Source organism: Manacus candei, unplaced genomic scaffold (assembly GCF_025592945.1).
Source record: "Manacus candei isolate 608988 ecotype Guabito, Panama unplaced genomic scaffold, ASM2559294v1 h1tg000028l, whole genome shotgun sequence".
NCBI classification, from domain to species: domain Eukaryota; kingdom Metazoa; phylum Chordata; class Aves; order Passeriformes; family Pipridae; genus Manacus; species Manacus candei.
The window spans coordinates 3,417,317-3,436,441 of NW_026138076.1; the positions used below are offsets into that span (position 1 = coordinate 3,417,317).

At 34.7% G+C, this 19,125-nt stretch overlaps 1 protein-coding gene across 4 annotated transcripts in view; it reads left to right on the plus strand.

Annotated features, from left to right (window-relative positions):
* Positions 1 to 19,125, plus strand: part of PCDH7 (protocadherin 7) — a 268,645-nt gene that overhangs the window by 126,289 nt on the left and 123,231 nt on the right. The window contains exons 2-3 of one of the 4 annotated variants that reach the window (XM_051789933.1): positions 2,921 to 3,113; positions 9,163 to 9,533. In XM_051789933.1, the coding sequence (XP_051645893.1) occupies positions 2,921 to 3,113; positions 9,163 to 9,347 (378 nt within the window). In that variant the 3' untranslated portion in view covers positions 9,348 to 9,533. Of the gene's footprint in view, positions 1 to 2,920; positions 3,138 to 9,162; positions 9,534 to 19,125 lie in introns of those variants that run through there. The other 3 variants (XM_051789930.1, XM_051789931.1, XM_051789929.1) reach the window with 3 other exon arrangements.

Here is a 19,125-nt window from a genome sequence, read left to right on the forward strand (position 1 = left end):
GGGGAGCCTGTTTCAATGCCCAGACACCCTCTGGGTGAAGAACCTTTTTCTAACCTAAACCTTCCCAGACACAACTTGAGGCCATTCTCTTGGCTCCTCTCACTGATCACCACAGAGAAGAGATCAGTGCCTGCCCCTCTTCTTCCCCTCACGAGGAAGTTGTAGGCTGCACTGAGGTCTCCCTTCAGTCTCCTTTTGTCCAGGCTGAACAGACCAAGTGACCTCAGGCCCACCTCATATGACTTCCCCTCAAGGCCCTTCACCATCTTTGTTACCCTCCACTGAACACTCTCTAATGGCTTAATATCTTTCTTATATTTTGTTGCCCCAAACTGCCCACAATATTCAAGGTAAGGCCACATCGGTGCAGAACAGAGCAGGACAATCCCCTCCCTTGACCAGCTGGTAATGCTTTGCCTGATGCTCCCCAGGACACAATTGACCCTCCTGGCTGCCAGGGCACTGCTGACTCATATTCAACTTGCTGTGAATCAGGAACCCCAAGTCCCTTTCTGTAGCACTTCTTTCCAGTGTCTCGTTCCCCACTCTGTACATACATCCAGTGTTGCCCGTCCCCAGTGCAGAACCTGGCACTTGCCCTTATTAAACTTGGTATGGCTGGTGACTGCTTGGTCCTCTAATTTTTTGAAGTCTTTCTGCAGGGCTTCCCTGCCTTCAAGGGAGTCAACAGCTCCTCCCAGTTTTGTGTCATCTGCAGACTTGCTTAGTATCCCTTCTAGTCCTGCATCCAATTTGTTTATGAAGATGTTGAAGAGCACAGGGTCTAAGATGGAGCACTGTGGAACCCCACTAATGACAGGTCTCCAGTCTGATGTTACCCCATTCACTATTACTCATGAGCCAATCGCTCACCCACTGCATGGTGTGTTTATTCAGCTGTGGGCTAGACATTCTGAGACGGTATCAAAAGCTCTATTGAAATCCAAAAAGACTACATCCACTGGCTTCCTTTGATTAACTAGGTGGGTTACCTTGTCATAAAACAAAATTAGGTTTGACAAGTAAGACTTTCCTCTCATGAAGCCATGCTGGCTGTGGCCAAGGTCCTCATCATCTCTTAAAAAGCGTTTGCTAAAATGTGGCTTGTGGGTCTTTGGATGTCTGAGAGTTGTCAGATTATGTGGATGTCAGGTCCATAGGGCCTCTCAAATGTAGATGATAATGTTTCCTGTGTGAAGTTTGATAACAGGCAAATATAGCAGTTTGTGGGAAAATTTGGGAATTGCTTCCTCAATTTACACATTTTCTCAACATGTCACAGTATCTAGAAGCTAATTCATTTCTTGAGAGATAGTATGATATTCAAGAATAGCCTACAGGACAGTCTAAGTCAGTTCAAATCTGGGAGATTCACAGTTTGCATCATTGGTCCAGAACTAAGTAGTAATTGATGTATAGTTACAGATTACAGAACTAACTAGTAATCGAAGTATGGTTACAGATTACAGCATCTCATTGTATGAAGTTTTATCCATCAAACTGTTCACAGTAAAGTAATACTAGCAATTGACATGTTTATAAACTTTTGATCTACTTTTGCCAGGAAGACTTAGCATTATATTTGTAGTCCAACCTATTTATCATCTGCACTGAATATCTTTATATCTTCAAAACTTTGTATCCTCAAAAGAATTGTAAAATTCTTGTGACCTCTCTGCTTGCAAACCTGATGTGGACTTCTGTTCTTCAAGACTTGTGTAAGTGGTTGTAGTTGCTGTTTTCTCCCTTCTGGCTTGCACATACATTTCCATCTTATAGTGACTAGAGTTGCCAGTGGGGGTGATATATGCCTATGTCTCATTCAAACATAGGGCTTGAAACACATCTGAATCCAAAGGCAGGATTTAACATCACTGTCTGAAAGTCTGCATAGTGTCTTATAAAATGGATAGATCTATTGGTGTTTGTTTCAGAAGGTGTTTGTTCTAGAACATCAGACATTTTTCTGTTTTTATAGCCTTGTGAACAGTAAGTTACTCCAAATGTATCATTAAATTATTTTAAATGTATCATTGCTGCTTCAGTGTAGTTCAAATTGCAGGAGAACCCCCAGCTTCTTACTGAAAATCCCGCCTGCCCTCAGTGTCCTCTGAAATGTGAAGGATCCACTCTCCCATTTCCTGGGATGCTCGCTGGTGCCAGGGTTCAGCATGTAGGCTTCCAGAGCAACAGTAATATCTGTCATTTTGAATGAATACAAATCTGTAACAATCTATGTTTGTACAGTCCCAGTGGAAACATGTGGTGTCAGCTGTGCTCACAGTACTTTAAAGGTTTTATTAAGTCAGCTGGCAACACACCCCATCTCCAGGCACTGACTTTTATGGCAAAGGACCTAAGAGACTTTTTTTTCCTTCTTTTTTTTTCTTTTTTTTTTCATTTTTCCCCCTTTCCCATGTCAACTAGCTTTCAGAACCACAGGAATTGGTTTTACAGAAGTCTTATGGGTGTGCTGTTATGTTCGTAATACCCACAATATAGTTTACAGGTGAGCATTTTTACCCACCCACACAGTCTTACACATACACATGCACATAATGTCAAGTACCTTTATGCAGTCTGATATTAATTCTGTTCAACTTATTACTATTGATTGAAAGAGAAACTGCACAGAATTTATAAATATTTAAACCAGCTTTCTTAGCCTGTGAATGTAGCCATTTGAAAGGAGGCTGTGACAAACTGCTTGAAGGATCTGGACCATATATCACAGTAAAATTCCACAGATGCTCTGTCCGGTGGCTTTTTATTTAAGAACTGTACTCTCTGTTTGCTTTAATGTAGACAAAATTGTTTAATTAGTAAATGTTAAAATATTGGTTTGCTTAAGTCATGTTTTGAGAATCAGTTGTTCAAAGACTGAACTTTCCAGTGACATTCAGAATCTTTTCTCTTGCAGCCATTTCGTAGAGTGACGTTTTCTGTTGTGAGTCAGCCTCAGGACCCGCATCAAGGGTCATTGCAGAGTTGCTATGACAGCGGTCTGGAGGAGTCAGAAACACCAAGCAGTAAGAGTTCATCAGGGCCAAGACTGGGTGCCCTTCCACTCCCAGAGGACAACTACGAAAGGACTACGCCGGATGGCAGTGTTGGTGAGGCAGAGCATATGGAAAATGGTAGGGGCAAACACAACATTCACACACCTAATCTCACTAGCAAGTGATACTAAGTAGACTTTTGAAAGGTCAGTCCAAAAATATAAATAAATAAATTAAATAGTTAACACTGTAACAATTTTATTTTAAAGTTTTATAAAATGCAGGTATACAAAATAATGGAACATAACACCACTAAAAAAACCAGAGCTTTCTTTTCTTTACATGATTTAAAATCTGTACTGCAGAAGCAGTTAAAACAATGAAAAAAAAATACCAGTAAAGGGCTGGGGAGATGGTAATTGAATTAAATTCCATACTTTTCTTTCTAGATAAAAGACCATAAAGGACATGTATTCTCGTTTCCTTCCATATTTTTTTCAAAAACTACTTAGGAAATTTCCCAGAAAGTAATATGTACAGCACCAGGAAAAGAAAATAGGATTTAAAAACCCCACTCTAGAGAATTCTATATAAACGTTATATAGACTGTTTTCAGTATAATACCAAATGACAAGCCCATTCTTCATTATTTAGAAAAGAACATTACTTTCCTTTTCTTCACTTTTTATTTTATACAGTACTTTTACAACATCTCATTTAAATTCAGGGGCCATTTATGTAGAAGGGGAAAATGCTGCATACTTATTTATTCCATAGTAATTCTCCTACTATTAAAAAACCCAGATATGTTAATATAAATCTTAAGTTAGGTTCTGTTTTTCTTTCTATCTAAAATTATTCAGGATTAAAAAAAAATAAGACCAATTCAATTTGAAATGTATTTTATAAAACATGAATATTTCACTCTTCTCCACTTACTGGTCTTGATCTAAAATTTTATGAAGTCAGACTCTGACTTCATTGTATTTTAATTTGCCCATAAATAATGAAATAAATTAGTAAATGTCAAAGGGTACAGATTTTTGATAACCAAAGAAATAATGGGTTTTCTAATCCAATTGTAATTGGTGGGTACATGTAAGAAGGGTGGTGTATTTTTATTATAGAATGAATTAATTAGTTTGGCTAAGTGCATGTTTTAGTTTTTCAGGGATAACAACACTGGATAACTGTTCCTTGGGTTTTGTCTTTTCTGAGATAGACATGTCAACCCAGTAAAACTATGTTATTCTTTATGGTAAGATATTGTCAAATCTAGTATGTATGACTAAAGAATGGCTACAGCAGTCTACATATGCTTCAAATGTATATCCCAATAGCAAATAACTAAGTGACCAAAAAGAAAGATGGTATTATCCATCTAAAGATGTATTAGTTATGTATGTTTATAAGTGTGTGTCTATATATTTTTCTTGGTTGTCTATATGAATATATTTATTTACATTTCATTTTTCTGGAGATGAGGGGAGGAGGGAAGTGACAATGGTGTTACTGGAAGAATGTCAGAAAAAAAGTACTTTGTACCTAAATTGGGCTGATTATTTTATTATCTGTTTTGTAGTGAGATTTTGTGGTTAGGATAATAAAATTAAACAATTTGTTAATTCCCTTGCATACAGCATCATAGAGGATTTGTAGACATGAAATTCTGAGTTCAAAGTAGCTAACATGGGCTAAGTCTGAGCCACACTGGAGAAACAGTAGAGCCAAAAGTGAATATAATTTTTAACATATTTGGTAGCCAATATGAAATAATAATGAAAATATTAAGGAAATAATAATGAAAAAAAATCACAACCACAGAAGTGCAATTGAAAATGAATAGTGTTTGAGCAGTGTCATAAGTTAAAGCAAACCAGTTTACTTAAGATTTTGTGTTGATACAAAAACTGGCATTGCATTATAATAACTAAAATATTTCAGATGTAAATTTGATTTTTTTGAAAAATGATATTTTGTATGTGGTAGGATGAATTTGTTGGATTCAGTTTTAAAAATAATGTTCTATAGTTAGTAGATAGAAACATAAAGGTAGATAAATACACTAATTCATGGATAAGTGAATGAAAAAAATCTCCAGAAAAAAAGTCTGCATGGTAGGACATGCATATAGCAACCAGAAATTCCTTCTCCTTTATAAAACCTTGAACTGAAACCTTTGAAAGGTGGGTGATATTGTGATGAAAATTATGCTCTACAGACTTTTGGATTTCAACAGTGGCATGTCATCTGCCTCCAGAAATTTCTGTTAACATTAATCTATAAATAATGACAGAACAGGATGAAATCTACTTTTGTTCCTTCATATATGTAATATCTGACATTTGAGTGAGAGTTTTCTTGATATGATTCTTTAGTCCATTTGTATTTTAACTATTTTAAGCACAATTGTATTGTTCAAATTCTGATAATGTAGTCTTCAATATTAATGGATCATTCTGACAGAAATAGAATTGAAATTGAAATCTGTCAAGCGTTCATTTGTCACATTTAATTGGAATCTAGGTAATCTGCAGTGTTTAGCTTGGTTAGGTTTTAATCAGGATTTATACTGGATTTTCATGGAGATTTTCCATGGAAACAGCACTTTGGAAGTGATCTTGGTTATTAATTTTTACTTCAAATATTTACCATTTAATTTCAGTTGGTGAAACAATGCAGTTATAACTAATTGCTTTGTACTTCCTTTCATTTTAGAATTTGAAAGGATAATTTCCAGCTCAATACATGAAACCTTCTGATACATTTCGTACTTTTTTTTCAAGCTAAGATGACTAAGGAAAATAAGAAATCTTTATAGTTAAGGCAAATTTAAGAAGATTGACTTCACAGGCAGAGTAAATAGGAAAGTTCTGTTTTCTGTGAAGAGCATCTTTCCATTTGCTCAACCGAGGATAAAATGCTCAAAAATTAAAAAAAAAGATAAGAGGGTTGATTTTCTTAGAATATGCTGTACATTGCCTACCAGCCTACATGACTGTCAGATGTAGATTGAAGTTTTGTTCTGATGATTAGCTGTGGTGTCAGATGCGGGAGGGAAAAAAAAAAGAAAGAAAAAAAGAAATGTTAGCAGATTGACTGTGAAAATTCAGTATGCAAAGATCTTGTTAATTAGTAAAATCTGCAGAACCAAAAGTAACTTCTGAGTTAATTTATCCCCTGCCCTTGGAGCTTTCCTTACAAGGAAATTCTGCTCATATGTGCATCCTTCTTCTCTAATTTTGCTGTTAGAATGGCACAGCCTTAATGTAAATTGCACAATAATTTCTTGAGAACATTTTCATTACATTTGTATTTGTATATCAAGGGTAAAGACATTACCATGGCAAATTAGTTTCCTGGTCTTTAGTCATAGCCTTCTGGTTTTGACAGTGCCTAATATCACATCTCAGAGGAAAATTTAGAAAAAATCCCAGTGACAGAAACTTCCACTGTTACCTCTCTTCCTGACTCTAACAGTTAATAGTCAGCATATGTTTTAAATTATGATTTTCTAAATACTACTAATAATAGTAGTACTAAAAAAACCCTCTAATTTATCACAAGTCAAGTTACTGGCCTGAAGGATGTCTTTCAACAAGCAAATTCTCTGAAGGCTATCAAAATTGTTATAGGTTTATTTTCTTTATTTCTTTTATATAACTGTTTTAGTGACTATTCCTTTTTACCATTATGAGAAAGAACATGGAAGCATTCCATTTTATGTTTCCTTAGAACTTGCCTGTCCTCTGAATTAGAAATATTCCTAGGTTCTGTTTCTTCTAGTGAAGGTAAGGGTAGCTGGAGCTGTATTCTCACAATTTGAGGAATGGACAATACAGCCTTTTCATATTAATTCGTGTTATTAAGTACACATATGATCTCTAAGCAGAGACTTTCATTCTTCAGTTTCATGTCCATTCACCTGTTTGTTAGGTCTCTCATGTTTCTTGCAGCCCTCTTAGAAACATTTCATTATATTCCTTCCCCTCACCCCCTGATTTCTGTATACTTACTATTTATTTTTTCATGTAGTGGCCTAATCAGTTTTACTTTTTTGTTTAATTTAGCTAGAGTACTTATAGCAGTGAAATAGCAGTATTTCAGATCTCCAGGTCTTCCCTGGAGATTTATTTCCATGCAGTCCTAATTAGATTGTTTGCCACACCTGAGATACCTGGCTTAAAGCTAGCTCAGGTATTTCTGCATGAACATGTCTTTGATCTGCAGCACAGTATTTTAAGTTAGCCCATGTTTCAGTGTCAAATAAATAAGGGTTGGGGAAGAGCAACCATCTCTGTGAAAGAAGGAAAATAAGGGAATGGTTTGCAGCTTTCATTTTTAAAGGGGGAAATGGAGTAAAGAAAGATTAAGTGACACGTCTGAAGTCAGACGAAGTAAGGAGCTGAGCTTCAAAAGGAGCTCAGAATTTTTGTGATTCAGTTACTTGACTCCCACAAAGAAATCAGTGTATAAATTACACTCTGGCTGACACATGAAGAACTAAAAGGCAGGGAAGTGCATTACCTTGGTTCATATAGTCTGATAATATGCCTTGTTCTCAATGACAATTTCAGATTTAGACTGCAAGTGTCAAAGTTCCACCATCAAAGTAGAGAAGGGGTTCATGGTGTGCAAAATGGTGACTTGAAAATGTGAAAGGAATTTTGACAATTAATAAATGCAATTATTTTTATTTGTAAGAGCATTCTCTTGCTTTTACTTATAAGGTAGATTATTAATCTGTTTTCTGAACCAAAGTGTGAAGAAAAAAATCCATTAGTTTAGAGAACCCATGTTTACAGAATCTGTTTCTCTTTAGCTTTTGCTAGTGCAAATAACAGAGGTTAATGTTCTTGAAGACTTAACTGTCCTTGTTGTAAACACGACAGACCAGACATTCATTGACTTATTTCATAGAATAACTGTATTTTTGCAGTTCCCATTTTCAGATGTTCTGTTCTCTTGAATTCAGGTCCTAAAATTATATGAGAATAATTTTGTTATTAAAATTATGTTCTGAAAATGTGAATGTAAGTAGTCCATCTGAAAGGTTGAGTCAGTAAAGGTTTTCAGTGTAGTGATTACATGCTAATAATTCTTTTTGCTTTTTTTAATGTTTTTTTTTTGGTTGATTTGATTTGGTTTGGTTTTTTGGTTTGTTTTGGGTTTTTGTTTGTTTTTTTTTTTTGTTCTGTCAGGGTTGCTACATCTACTTTTTCTTAAATGTCATTCTGCATGCATGAACCCAAAATACAAGAAAGTGCTGCAAAAATTATTATATAATACAAAAGAATTCTTATTCTTGTTTCTGATAAATCTTAACCTATAATTAGGCACACAGTGAACTCTGGATTCAGTAAAACTAGCAACATATATGGGTAATGCTTTGGAACATACATATTCAGTGATGGATAATGTCTTGAACCAGTTTTTTTTGAGAATTCAGCATTCTGCTAAGATCTGTGAAAAGACGTTTTATAAGAGGGAAAAAAAAAGACCAGCCCCTAAGACACACTGTGGAGGGATCCCTGTTATACGAGTGTAGCCTTATGTAAGGAAGTGAACCTGACTGGGAAGAACATTGGCTGCTTTCCTTCTTGATTTTTTTCCTTTATTAGTCTTCTACCATGTTCCTTTAGATGACCTTATCCCATATGTTTGTGGATTTCTTCAGCAGAGGAATATGTGGTTTGGTAACCTATGCACAGTAATACTTAAAGTTTCAAAAAGGTATGATGTCTGTTTTAAGTTACTTGCATTTTGAAGTGTTACCTTTTCATATTTAAAATAGAAATGAGGGAAGTATATTTTGATTGTGTTAATTTTCTAGTGCTGGTATATATTTTTACATATGCATTTACTGTATTAGGTTAATAACTTGCCACAAAAGGATGTGATTATTTTAGGCTGTGGCTTACTTTATATTAACTTCTACTCTATGTTTACATTGTACTTCAAATGCATAATGCAAAATAAAGGCCCAAATATAGGCCAACTGTGATCAGAAATAGCTCTCGCTGAAGACACCAGAATAGTAGATTTTTTTTTTACATCCACTCTATTTTACATGACTGTCTAGATAAATATCAACAACTTCTGTGTGGCACCTATTCATGAAGTGTACCTGAGTATTGCTTTGAATTGTTTTTGGCTTGATCAGGATTTTTACTGCTCAGAGAATGTATGCTTGGATCTGCTGGAATCAAAGAAGGAACGCATATTTGCGTGTTGGAAATCCACCCCTACACCTTGGTAGCAAAACAAATTATTCAGCATTTTTCTGATTTTCTGAATAGTATTGTAAGTCTCTTGCTGTTCTCTCTGTTGCTTTCCCATTGTATTTGATCTAGTTCCTCCTGCATAGTGAATAATAGCATATGCCCCTTTCTTTTTAAATCATATTACTGGATTTCTTCCTCCACTCCTGATTTCAGTATCCTGCTCTAAAAAAGAAAATATATATAAGCAATAACTGTTCTCCACTCTTAAAAGCAGTCTATTGATACTAGATAACTTGAAATGCCATTTACTAAAGCTTAGATTTCTTTCACTACCCTTTAAAAAAAGAAATCCGCATTTATATTCCATCAATTTTTAACTAAAAATTTGAAAATTGAGAAAGACTTTGGATTTTTAAAGAACCATACTTGCGGTTTGTATGTGCATGTGGGTGTGCACACATGTACACATCTCAGTGAGTCAGTTCTTACTGCAAATACTCATGAGATCTAGAGAGTTGCAGTTACATAACCTGCCTCATCTATGAATTTCATATCAATTCACTGAGGTGGATATGAAAGGACATACTAAACTGAGAAGCAGAGAACTAAGGGATCAGAAAGTGAAGTGGTATGTCTGCTGTCACGCTATGAATTCATCTTTCATCTGGTAATTGATCCAAACATTGTGCACCCCTCAAAAAGTAATAATTTGGACACCAACTTCCAATCTGATGAGGGTTTTGCGATTGACTTAGTGAAGTTAGGCTTTTGTCCAAGTCCTCTGTGCCAGCTGCTAGCTCAGGCTGCCTCCCACTGATGCAGACTGCAGAACTCCCTTTGATACTGTTGCAGTCCTGAATGTAGATGGAAGGCAAAATGTATTCCAAAATTTACAGACTCAAGGAAGAACAGACATCTGGTTTATGAATGGAATATTTAGCAACCTTTGCATCGACGGCAGGCTCTTTCCTGAAAAAAATCTAATGCAAAGAGTCAACGGAAATTTGTTTTTCCTCTGTTCAGAGGAGTCCTTTCATTGCCCTGTATTTTTGCAGCGTCTGTATTTAATGACAGTTTCTTTAGTTTCCTGGACAACATTAGATCTTTCTGTCCCTTCAGATAAATCTTCAAGTATAATGAAGATCCAAAACAAGTCCTTTATAAAGTATTTCTTCTCAATTTCAGTGCAAAATATTTTTTTCTCTATTGCTGATTCCCAACTACTCTTCTATTTATTTTTTATTAAATATGTATCATAGGAAATGCCAGTATCTTATATACTACTCTTCTGGTGAGCTTGTGGGATGTTGACATTTTTGCAGGAGCGCCCATTGGACAGAACTCCAAAACTTCCAGGGGTTTCCACCCCTTGGGGTCTACCACTTTTCTTAGCCTCTGGGAGAAAACAAGATTCAAACCACGACAATAAAATAGATAATCTTAGTACCTTTGTCTTTGTCACAAAGCGTAATGCTTTGGGTTTGATGTTTTAAAATTGGTAGTTTCTCCTATAAGCAAAAAACTCCCCAAAACCAACAGATGAAATTAAGAGAATAAACCGTGTCTTTTCCTTGAGTCCATTCTTAAAACCATGAAGTATGAATTGCTGATTCAGAAAAAAAAAATCTGACTGTATTTTCAAAATGGTTCACTTGGGTGGAAGGAACAAGAGCATGTCTAATTGACCACATAGTTGAACCTAAACGAATCATATAATTCACAAAGATCTGATTTTAAAAATCTGGAAACAAATTCAAATCTCAAATTTATTAAACTGGCATGTGCCAACTTATGTCATAAGCAAAAATTTATATGTTAACTACTCTTGTTTTATGAAGAGTTTGAGCAAAAGTGGAGTGCAAGTCTACAAAACAGATAGACCCCCAGTTATTGATATATACTCTAGTTTAATGAGTTGTTGCCTTTTCACATCTAAGTAAAGTCACTTCTTACAATATGGTCTTTTGTTTCTTTTTAAAATAATGTGATTTTTAATAAAGGTTTGCAAAATGTAAAGCTCACTGTGACAAAACAGAGAAAAACATATAAAAATAATCAATCTTAAATTTCTTTTTACATCCAAGACTTCAAGTTTACATGTTTTCAGCCTGCTTATCTAAGCAACTCAGAAAGGTTTCCTGAAGGCAGTATTTTATTTTTTTTTAATCTGCTGATGTATGAATTCAAAGTTATAACAGCAAGTGTACTTACCTAGTTGCTACATAACTTAATTCTTCAAGTCTGATGATAATCAGGAAAGGTTCATGGTCCTGGCTGTATTCCTGTGTGCCAACCTTCCACTGAACTAACAATGTATCCCATGTATGTGGGAAATCCAACTAATATATAGGGTCAGACCAGAGATCATCTGGTGGACAAAATAGGGTGCCTGGGGAAGAGTATAGAAGGGCAGATAAATTGATTTGTTTTTCAAGTAGCCTTCTATTTATCAAGAGTTGGGAACTCAAATTCCCTTAGCCACATAATGTGGATTTAGTAATCTTTATGGATTTATATACACAAATTGTCCAGTTTCTGTAAGACTGCATGGAACTGTTAATATCTCTTTTTCCTAATGAAGGTTTTTAAAGTGATTGTGTGTCTCATTAGTCCTGGGTTGAACAAAGGAAAAATAAACTTGTTAGCCTGTTAGGGACCAGTAGATATGAATTTTTTTAATGAGGATGTGTTACTTTGCACCCGTAATGAACTTCACTGTTGTATCTTGAAGTACTTTTTTCAGTTATTATTTCAAAAGGTCTAAAAATCAAAGATTGAAAGGAAGTGTGTGTAGCTCTTATGTATTTTAGCAAATACTAATGTCAGGTTAGTATGCTGAAATCTACGGAATGATATTTAAAGGAATTAGAAGCCCCAGTATAATATGTGTCATCTGTAGTTCTGAAAGTTCTACTTTATATTTATACTCTACGCTTTTCAGAGAAATGTAACAATTTCTATAAGGACCATAGGAGGTCCTTAAAGGTAAGCATAATATAAATTCAGACATTTAAGCATTTCTGAATATTACTACAGTATCACCTCTACGTGCTTTTTTTGCCTCAACAGCAACATAGCATTTGAGGTGAATGCCAGCTTGTTGAATAAGTAGAAAAACAATCATGGCGTATGCTAGAACAAGAAAAATATTAGAATTTTTAAAGAAATTGGTTTGATTTATTAGTACAGTAATTTAAAATAATATTCCAGGCCTTGTTGACTTGTTTTGGGGGAAAAAAAAAAAAAAGATTTTATGCTCCAACATAACTTTGTGCACAGATAAAAGCAAAAGAAAAATCAACACTTATTAAGTAAGAAAATGTATTTTAGTAATCAGAATTTTATAAGGTTAGGGGTTTTTTTATTGTACTGGAAAAATAAATTCTAATAATACTAACTTTAAATCTTTTATTGTAGGTAACTTGCCATTCACATTTAGAAGAGCTGTCCATTCTCATACTGTTTTTAAGAGTTAAAGAAAGGACAAACATATCTCTCAGTAAATAATAAAAAAAAAGATTGTTTTGATAGATGATTCAAATCTGTACTTTTTTAACATTTAAAATTACTGAAATTAAGACATGCATGCAAATTGCTGTTTGGATAATAGAAAAAGTAAAATATAAAGACAGTGAAGGAAGAACAGTATTGATAGAGTTAATTTATTTTGATGTTTGTGTGCTCTCTTACAACCAAACATTCCCATACCAGCTTTCCCAACTTGCTTGTCTTAACCTGTTTTTTTGCTATATCTAAGGAACAAATCAACTCTAAAGATCCCTGCAGAGGAACTTGTTCTTTTACTAAGCAATCTGCATTATTTCATCAGAAAACGAAGAAAAATCAAAGTGTATCTTATCTAAAACTACATATAAACAAGCTGAAGGACATCTTCCACCAAAGTGTTGGGTTTTTCTCATATGGTTTTATGGCAGATTTGTTTTCTTGATCCAAGGATTTTTCTGTCTTTTTCTGAAATTGTAATAGTGCCATAAAGACCAGTAGTGTCCATAGAGAGAATCTTGGGAAAAGGCTCTGTAAATTAAATCTCATGAATTCAAGAAGTGTGTGGTGTTTGTATCCTACTGTCCTACTATCTTTAGATTATTTCAGGTGCACAGTCAATGGTTTTCTTATGTAGAGTTGTTTTGCTCGCAATGAATTCATATTGTCTTTGAGGAGGAGAATCTGTGTGCCTTTTTGGGGCAGTGCAATGACATTTACAATATCATGATATGTTAAAGTAACATTTATCAGTGGAATATGACATTGCAAGCTTTTATTATGAAGAGAAGGTAAAGAGATCTGATGTAATTTTGCCTTCCAGTGGTATTAGCTAATAACAGAAACTTCTCTTCCCTAAGTGGAGAACAGAAACTTATTTGTTTTCTTTAAAAAAGCATTTGAGAGATAAGTATGCATGTATGTTATTTTATTAACATCTCTCAATGTTTAATTCCATTAACAGTGGCCATCGTTGCCTGCTACTGAATTATATAATTTGTGCCAGCATTCTTTTCATATTTTGCCATGTATTGCAATAATAATACTGGATTAATGTGATATATCAGTAGATTTGACAGCTCTGGAAATGCATTTGTTTTAACTGTCTCATACACAGCCATTATTCAAGTACATAAGAGAGTAATAAAATAGGTAATTTCAGTTGTTTTCTAGGCTTCTAGTGGTTTTAGGGGTGGGGGTTTAAATGGACAAAAGAGGAGTGCCATTATTACATACACTGACTTTTAAAATGCAAGAAATTTAAGTATTTTGTTTGTGTTTGAGGATGTCTGATTCAATGCCCCACAGCACGATTAAGACATTGTTTTTAATGCCGTTTCATATTCAGTTAAAGTAGTTTGGGGAAAAAAAAAGGTGGCAAAGGTAGTTAAAATGAGACCTTCTGCTTAATAATATGTACAAAAATTTTTCATGCATTTGGAAAATCTGTAATAGAGTGATGATAGAAATTTTGTAGTGACATGTAAAGCATATAAGAAAATAGTTAAGCTATCCTGGAGGACTAAAAAATGGTGATTGACCCATTTGACAATTTTCAAGGAACCTGCAGAGTATGAGTCAAAAGTCATATGGAATCTGCTGGTATGACACACATCCTATCTGAAGTCCTCTTTCCAACATGTCATTGTACAGAGGAACAATGAACTGGCAGAGTAGAGAAACAGCATGGACTTTGGTTCTACTCCGAGCATGCTCTAACCAGCCCTCTCAGATTTTAGCAATTAACACAGCCCTGAAAAACCTCTGAAGAAAACAGGATTTTATAATTTTGACACCATATGTTATCCTTTTGCTTTTGGAAGCAAGTGTAAAATGATAGATTCTGCCTGTATTTCTCTGCCTGAATTACACCAAGATTGAAGGGAAAAGAGTGGTAGGAAAAAAACATCAAATGTAAATTGCACACAAATTCTTTGTGTCTTTTTTTTTTTTTTTTTTTTTTTTTTTTTTTTTGAGGGACTCAACAGCAGTGTGCAAAGGGCATGAGTAGAATTGATTTTTCCTACTCATTGTTCCCTCCTATACTGGAAATGGTTTTATCTGCAGAATTAAACTTTGGGAAATAACAGTGGCATAAGAAGCTGTCTCATGGACAGACCATGATGAAGCAAAATAGTTGTGAGTCAAAGTCAAAATACATCTTAGATTTTATAAATGGCAATACAGAGAACAGGCTCTGCACTGCCACAGTGCATGGTTCCTAACAAAGCATGTTCCTTAGAGGCATAGCTCACTTGCCAGGAGCATAGATACAGAAACTTGAGACACAGTCAGATCTAATTTCACAAGAAGTAATAGGAGAATGCAGAAAAAGCCCAAGATGCCCCCAAAGGTTCAGATAAGTGAATATTTTTCTCTTGCTTTTCTCCTCAAAAGGAAACAATTGCCTTTAGCTTTTACCAGGTAGAGTCCCACATGCTGTTGTTCGTGCTATGAATTTTAAGTGGAAAAACTTTTCCAAAACATAAAGCCCATATCCTGAAGTTTCTTCATAAATGCTATATTAACTGAGGAATTAAGGAAGTTATAAAACTAAGATATTTTCTCTACTACTGTTCTTTTCTGTCTAGTACTGTTGTTTTTCCCACTATATGTAACTGAATTTTAGAAGGTGCTTTTTCAGAAGGGCCTAAGCAAACAAATTGTACTGACAAGACAAATTTGTTTATTACTGTGAAGATAAATAGTAAAAGAATTCAATCAAGCCCAGTTCAATAGTGATAGAAAGTCATTACTCTAAGGTGACAGTTAAGTGCCTTATATAAAATGAGTTAGTACTTTGAGAATATTACCTACTGGAGAGGTGCTCGTGCCTCCACAGGTATTAACTAGCATCCTGGTTGAGACTGTCAGCTAAGAAAAGACGATAGCGAAGAACAACTAAGGAAGAGGGATCTGATACAAAGTCCATTAGTCTTTGAATGGCCATCACTGCCAAATGCTACTGTTTTGGATGGCTTTGTGTCATGGACAGGGTGTTCTGTCTACTCATAACCTGGCACTTCCCATCAGCACTAGGTTTATGTGGAAAGAGAAAATCCACATAGGGCTGAATTTCAGTAATGGCTTAAAATAATTTCACTATTGTAGTGAATATTAGTAATTGTACAAACATAATACAAACATAATTGCAGTGAAGGACAGTAGTCAGGGCATAAGCTTCAAAGCAGAATTGGTTCCTATTCACCTCAATATAAAGAGGATTTTTAATACTACTACAGTGTTAAATGTTAACTGTTGCCTCCTGGAAAGGAATAGTACCTTATAGTAGCGCTCAGGAGTGCTTGCACTCTGTTAGCTGAAAATAATGTCAGTTGTTCTCTGCCAAGAAAGGGTGGAAAACAATTAAATGAACAAATTGGTTTTTCTACTCTCAAGATTTTCAACCAATTCTGATCTCCTGCAGAAAGGAACTTTTCTCCTAAATTTTACCATACTGATTCACTATTTTGTCTCACAAACTTTTCTTGAAACCATCCTGTGCTGTGATTTTTCCTAGTGCCTTGACTGCCTCTTTGAAAAATAATCTTATCTTACTCCAATTAAGGAAATAACATATATATGCATAAGTGTTTATGGTATAGTCTCCAAACAGGTCTTGAGAGAGAAATCAAACATGAAGAAACCCCATTAAAAGTGCCTTTTAAAACGTTGTTTTTTTTTTTTTCCTGTGTTCACTTTGAGACCATTGAGTCTCTGTGTTATGCCTCATACTCTGTTCTTGAAATCTCCAATGTATTGAGCACTGAGAGGACTTTCTGGGACTTTCTTGCGTCACCTTGTTCACTAGTAATCCCAAAGGGATTATTAATTTACAACAATTAGACAAAAACTCATTTAGACTAAATCTGAGTTATTCTTGCCTTTCCACATCTCACATGGGACTAAAATTTCTTTAACACAAATGCTACAATAGTCGCTTCTTCTTTCACAGGAACTATAGTGTGCATAAGGGATAAAATATTTAAGTGTACAGTATTTCAGAGATTTGGCTATAAGGAAATAGATTAAAACTTCATTCACACTACTGTAACAACTATGTAAAGAAGGGAGTTACAATGATTAGAAACAGCTAAATATAGTTCCATCCTTAAGGCCCTTTATTTTGCAAATGTTCTTCACTTAACTAGCGCTTTATACTGAGACATAGTGAAAACACTGCAAGTAGGATCTATTCAACCAGGCAAGACATTATTTATGGTTTGCGAATGACTAGATTGTAACTAATGATATCAGTAGGGAATGTAGGATTGTAGTAAATACGTGTTATATTTTATGCTCATGGGATTACAGACACTTTGGAACATTTGTTCTAACACAATGTGTTCTAACACAATGTTCAAACACAACATATTGTCTAAATCCTACAAGTCTCAAGCTGCACACATTAATAGACTAGTACTGTCAGAATTCATGGAAAGCCCCCATAAGAAAAACAGACAATATATTGACCTTAAAACATATACAAATTTCTGACAGTTTTTATGTAACTTCGTATATTTTCATATCTATTTTCCATATTTCTTTGCTTCATTCCTAACCCCTGAAGTTTAGATTTTTGTGTATGGTTTTCTCATAGCTTCCAGAGATGTGACTTTAGCAAAAATAACAAAATTGTGCAAGCTGGCAATTTTGTATGTGCAACAAGACACTCCTCTGGGAAGCAGAGAAGAAAAATCTCTAGTTTGTTGAGATGATCAATAAAGATAATTATATTTAGAAATTTTCTTACTATAATGTCATGTATCTACTGAAAAAGACTCCTTACATTTTTAAATTCTATCACTCTTAGCAATGTATACAGCTAGTTATGAAACAGTATGACTTTTTCTGTTTAAGTATTATATAAAATGCTGCTGACCTTAGTGAGAGATGTGATGTTTTGCAACATAGGAAAATCTGGCAAAATAAGCAAATGTCTGTGCCTTACAAGCCTCTGATCCCTGGGAAACTTTTAAAATTATTTTTAAGTAAAGCACAGAAAGAACTATTTATTTTGGTTTTCCTCAGTTTTCTGGCAAGTAAGAGTTTTTATGAAAGTTTTAGTGTAATCTTTGAGATTTGAACTTGGACAGCCTTTGAAATCTTTGCAGTTACTACTGTAGCTAAATAGAGAAAACTATTTTTATCACTTTAGCAGAACTGTCTTGCAAAGACCCTTTGGTGAATGAGAGAATAAAACCAGAAATGCTTCTGAAGTCATAGTTTGAAATAATAGGTTTTAAAAAATAAAAAAGCTGGACAATTATTTACAAGTAAATAAAATGGTGCCTATGTTCAAATGGTGAGCAAACCATTAATCAGTGATTAATCAGCAACTCAGGTAGCCAAATAGTAATCTTTGCAGGAGATGCAGTTGCATCATGCTGCATCAGCAAGAAATAAAGTGTTTCCACTTTTGAGTCCAGCTTAAGAATTCATTTCACAGCATGACTGAGAATAGATACTGGGAGCTGAAGAGCCTAGGTTCTGCTTTCAGCTCTGCCACAACCAGTGTGAAACAATGAAAAAAATTTTCTTTATAAAGCAGATGCAAAATTAATAGGAAGTTCTTTGTAGAAATCTGTGAGATTTTTAAAGGGAAAGCTGCTGATAATGGCAAATTTCAGGTATGTTACTTCCAAGTTTTAGCATGATTAAGCTCAACCTTTACAGACTATTCTCATAATCTCAAGAATCTCTATATTCGTGGTGATTTGCAAGCTCTCAATTTGTCAACAAAGGAAAATAAATATTAAAACTGAAGGAAAAGGAGCTATAGTGGTTTGATATGACCCAATACATTCATTTTCATACATTCATAGTAAGTAAATATTTTCCTTCCTAGCTGAGATAATTGTATTAAATGAACTAAGCTTTACATGCACATCCTGTTGATTTTAGAAGTCAATTGACAACACTTAATTCTAACAGAGTTGTTCTGACCCTTTCCAAGCCTTGATGTTGCTTCCCCCCACCCTACTGCAAGAGGTCCTTTAGTGTTAACAATACATCTGGTATGTAGGGCAGGGGGGAAGAAGTTTACAAAGCCTCCACTACTCCAGCAGCATTCCTGAAAGGCCTTTTCTTTCTTAAGTTTCTCTGAATTGTCATGGAATGCAGCAGCTTCCAACATTTGGAGAAGTACTTGTATTTTAGGTACTTGGAAAAAACAATCTGTTGAATAATAACTTATCTTTAATGTAATAAATAGGAGTGCTATTGCTAGTAATCTAGTAATGAAATGCAGGTTTATTTTGCTGAATGTTTGAGTGGACTTAAGGAATAATCACCCTTTCCTTATGCATGAAGAAATAGCTAACACCATAATTAAGATGATGGTAAACTATCCCTGTAGATGCTTCAAAAATACTTTTTTAAGCTTTCTGATAAAGCTG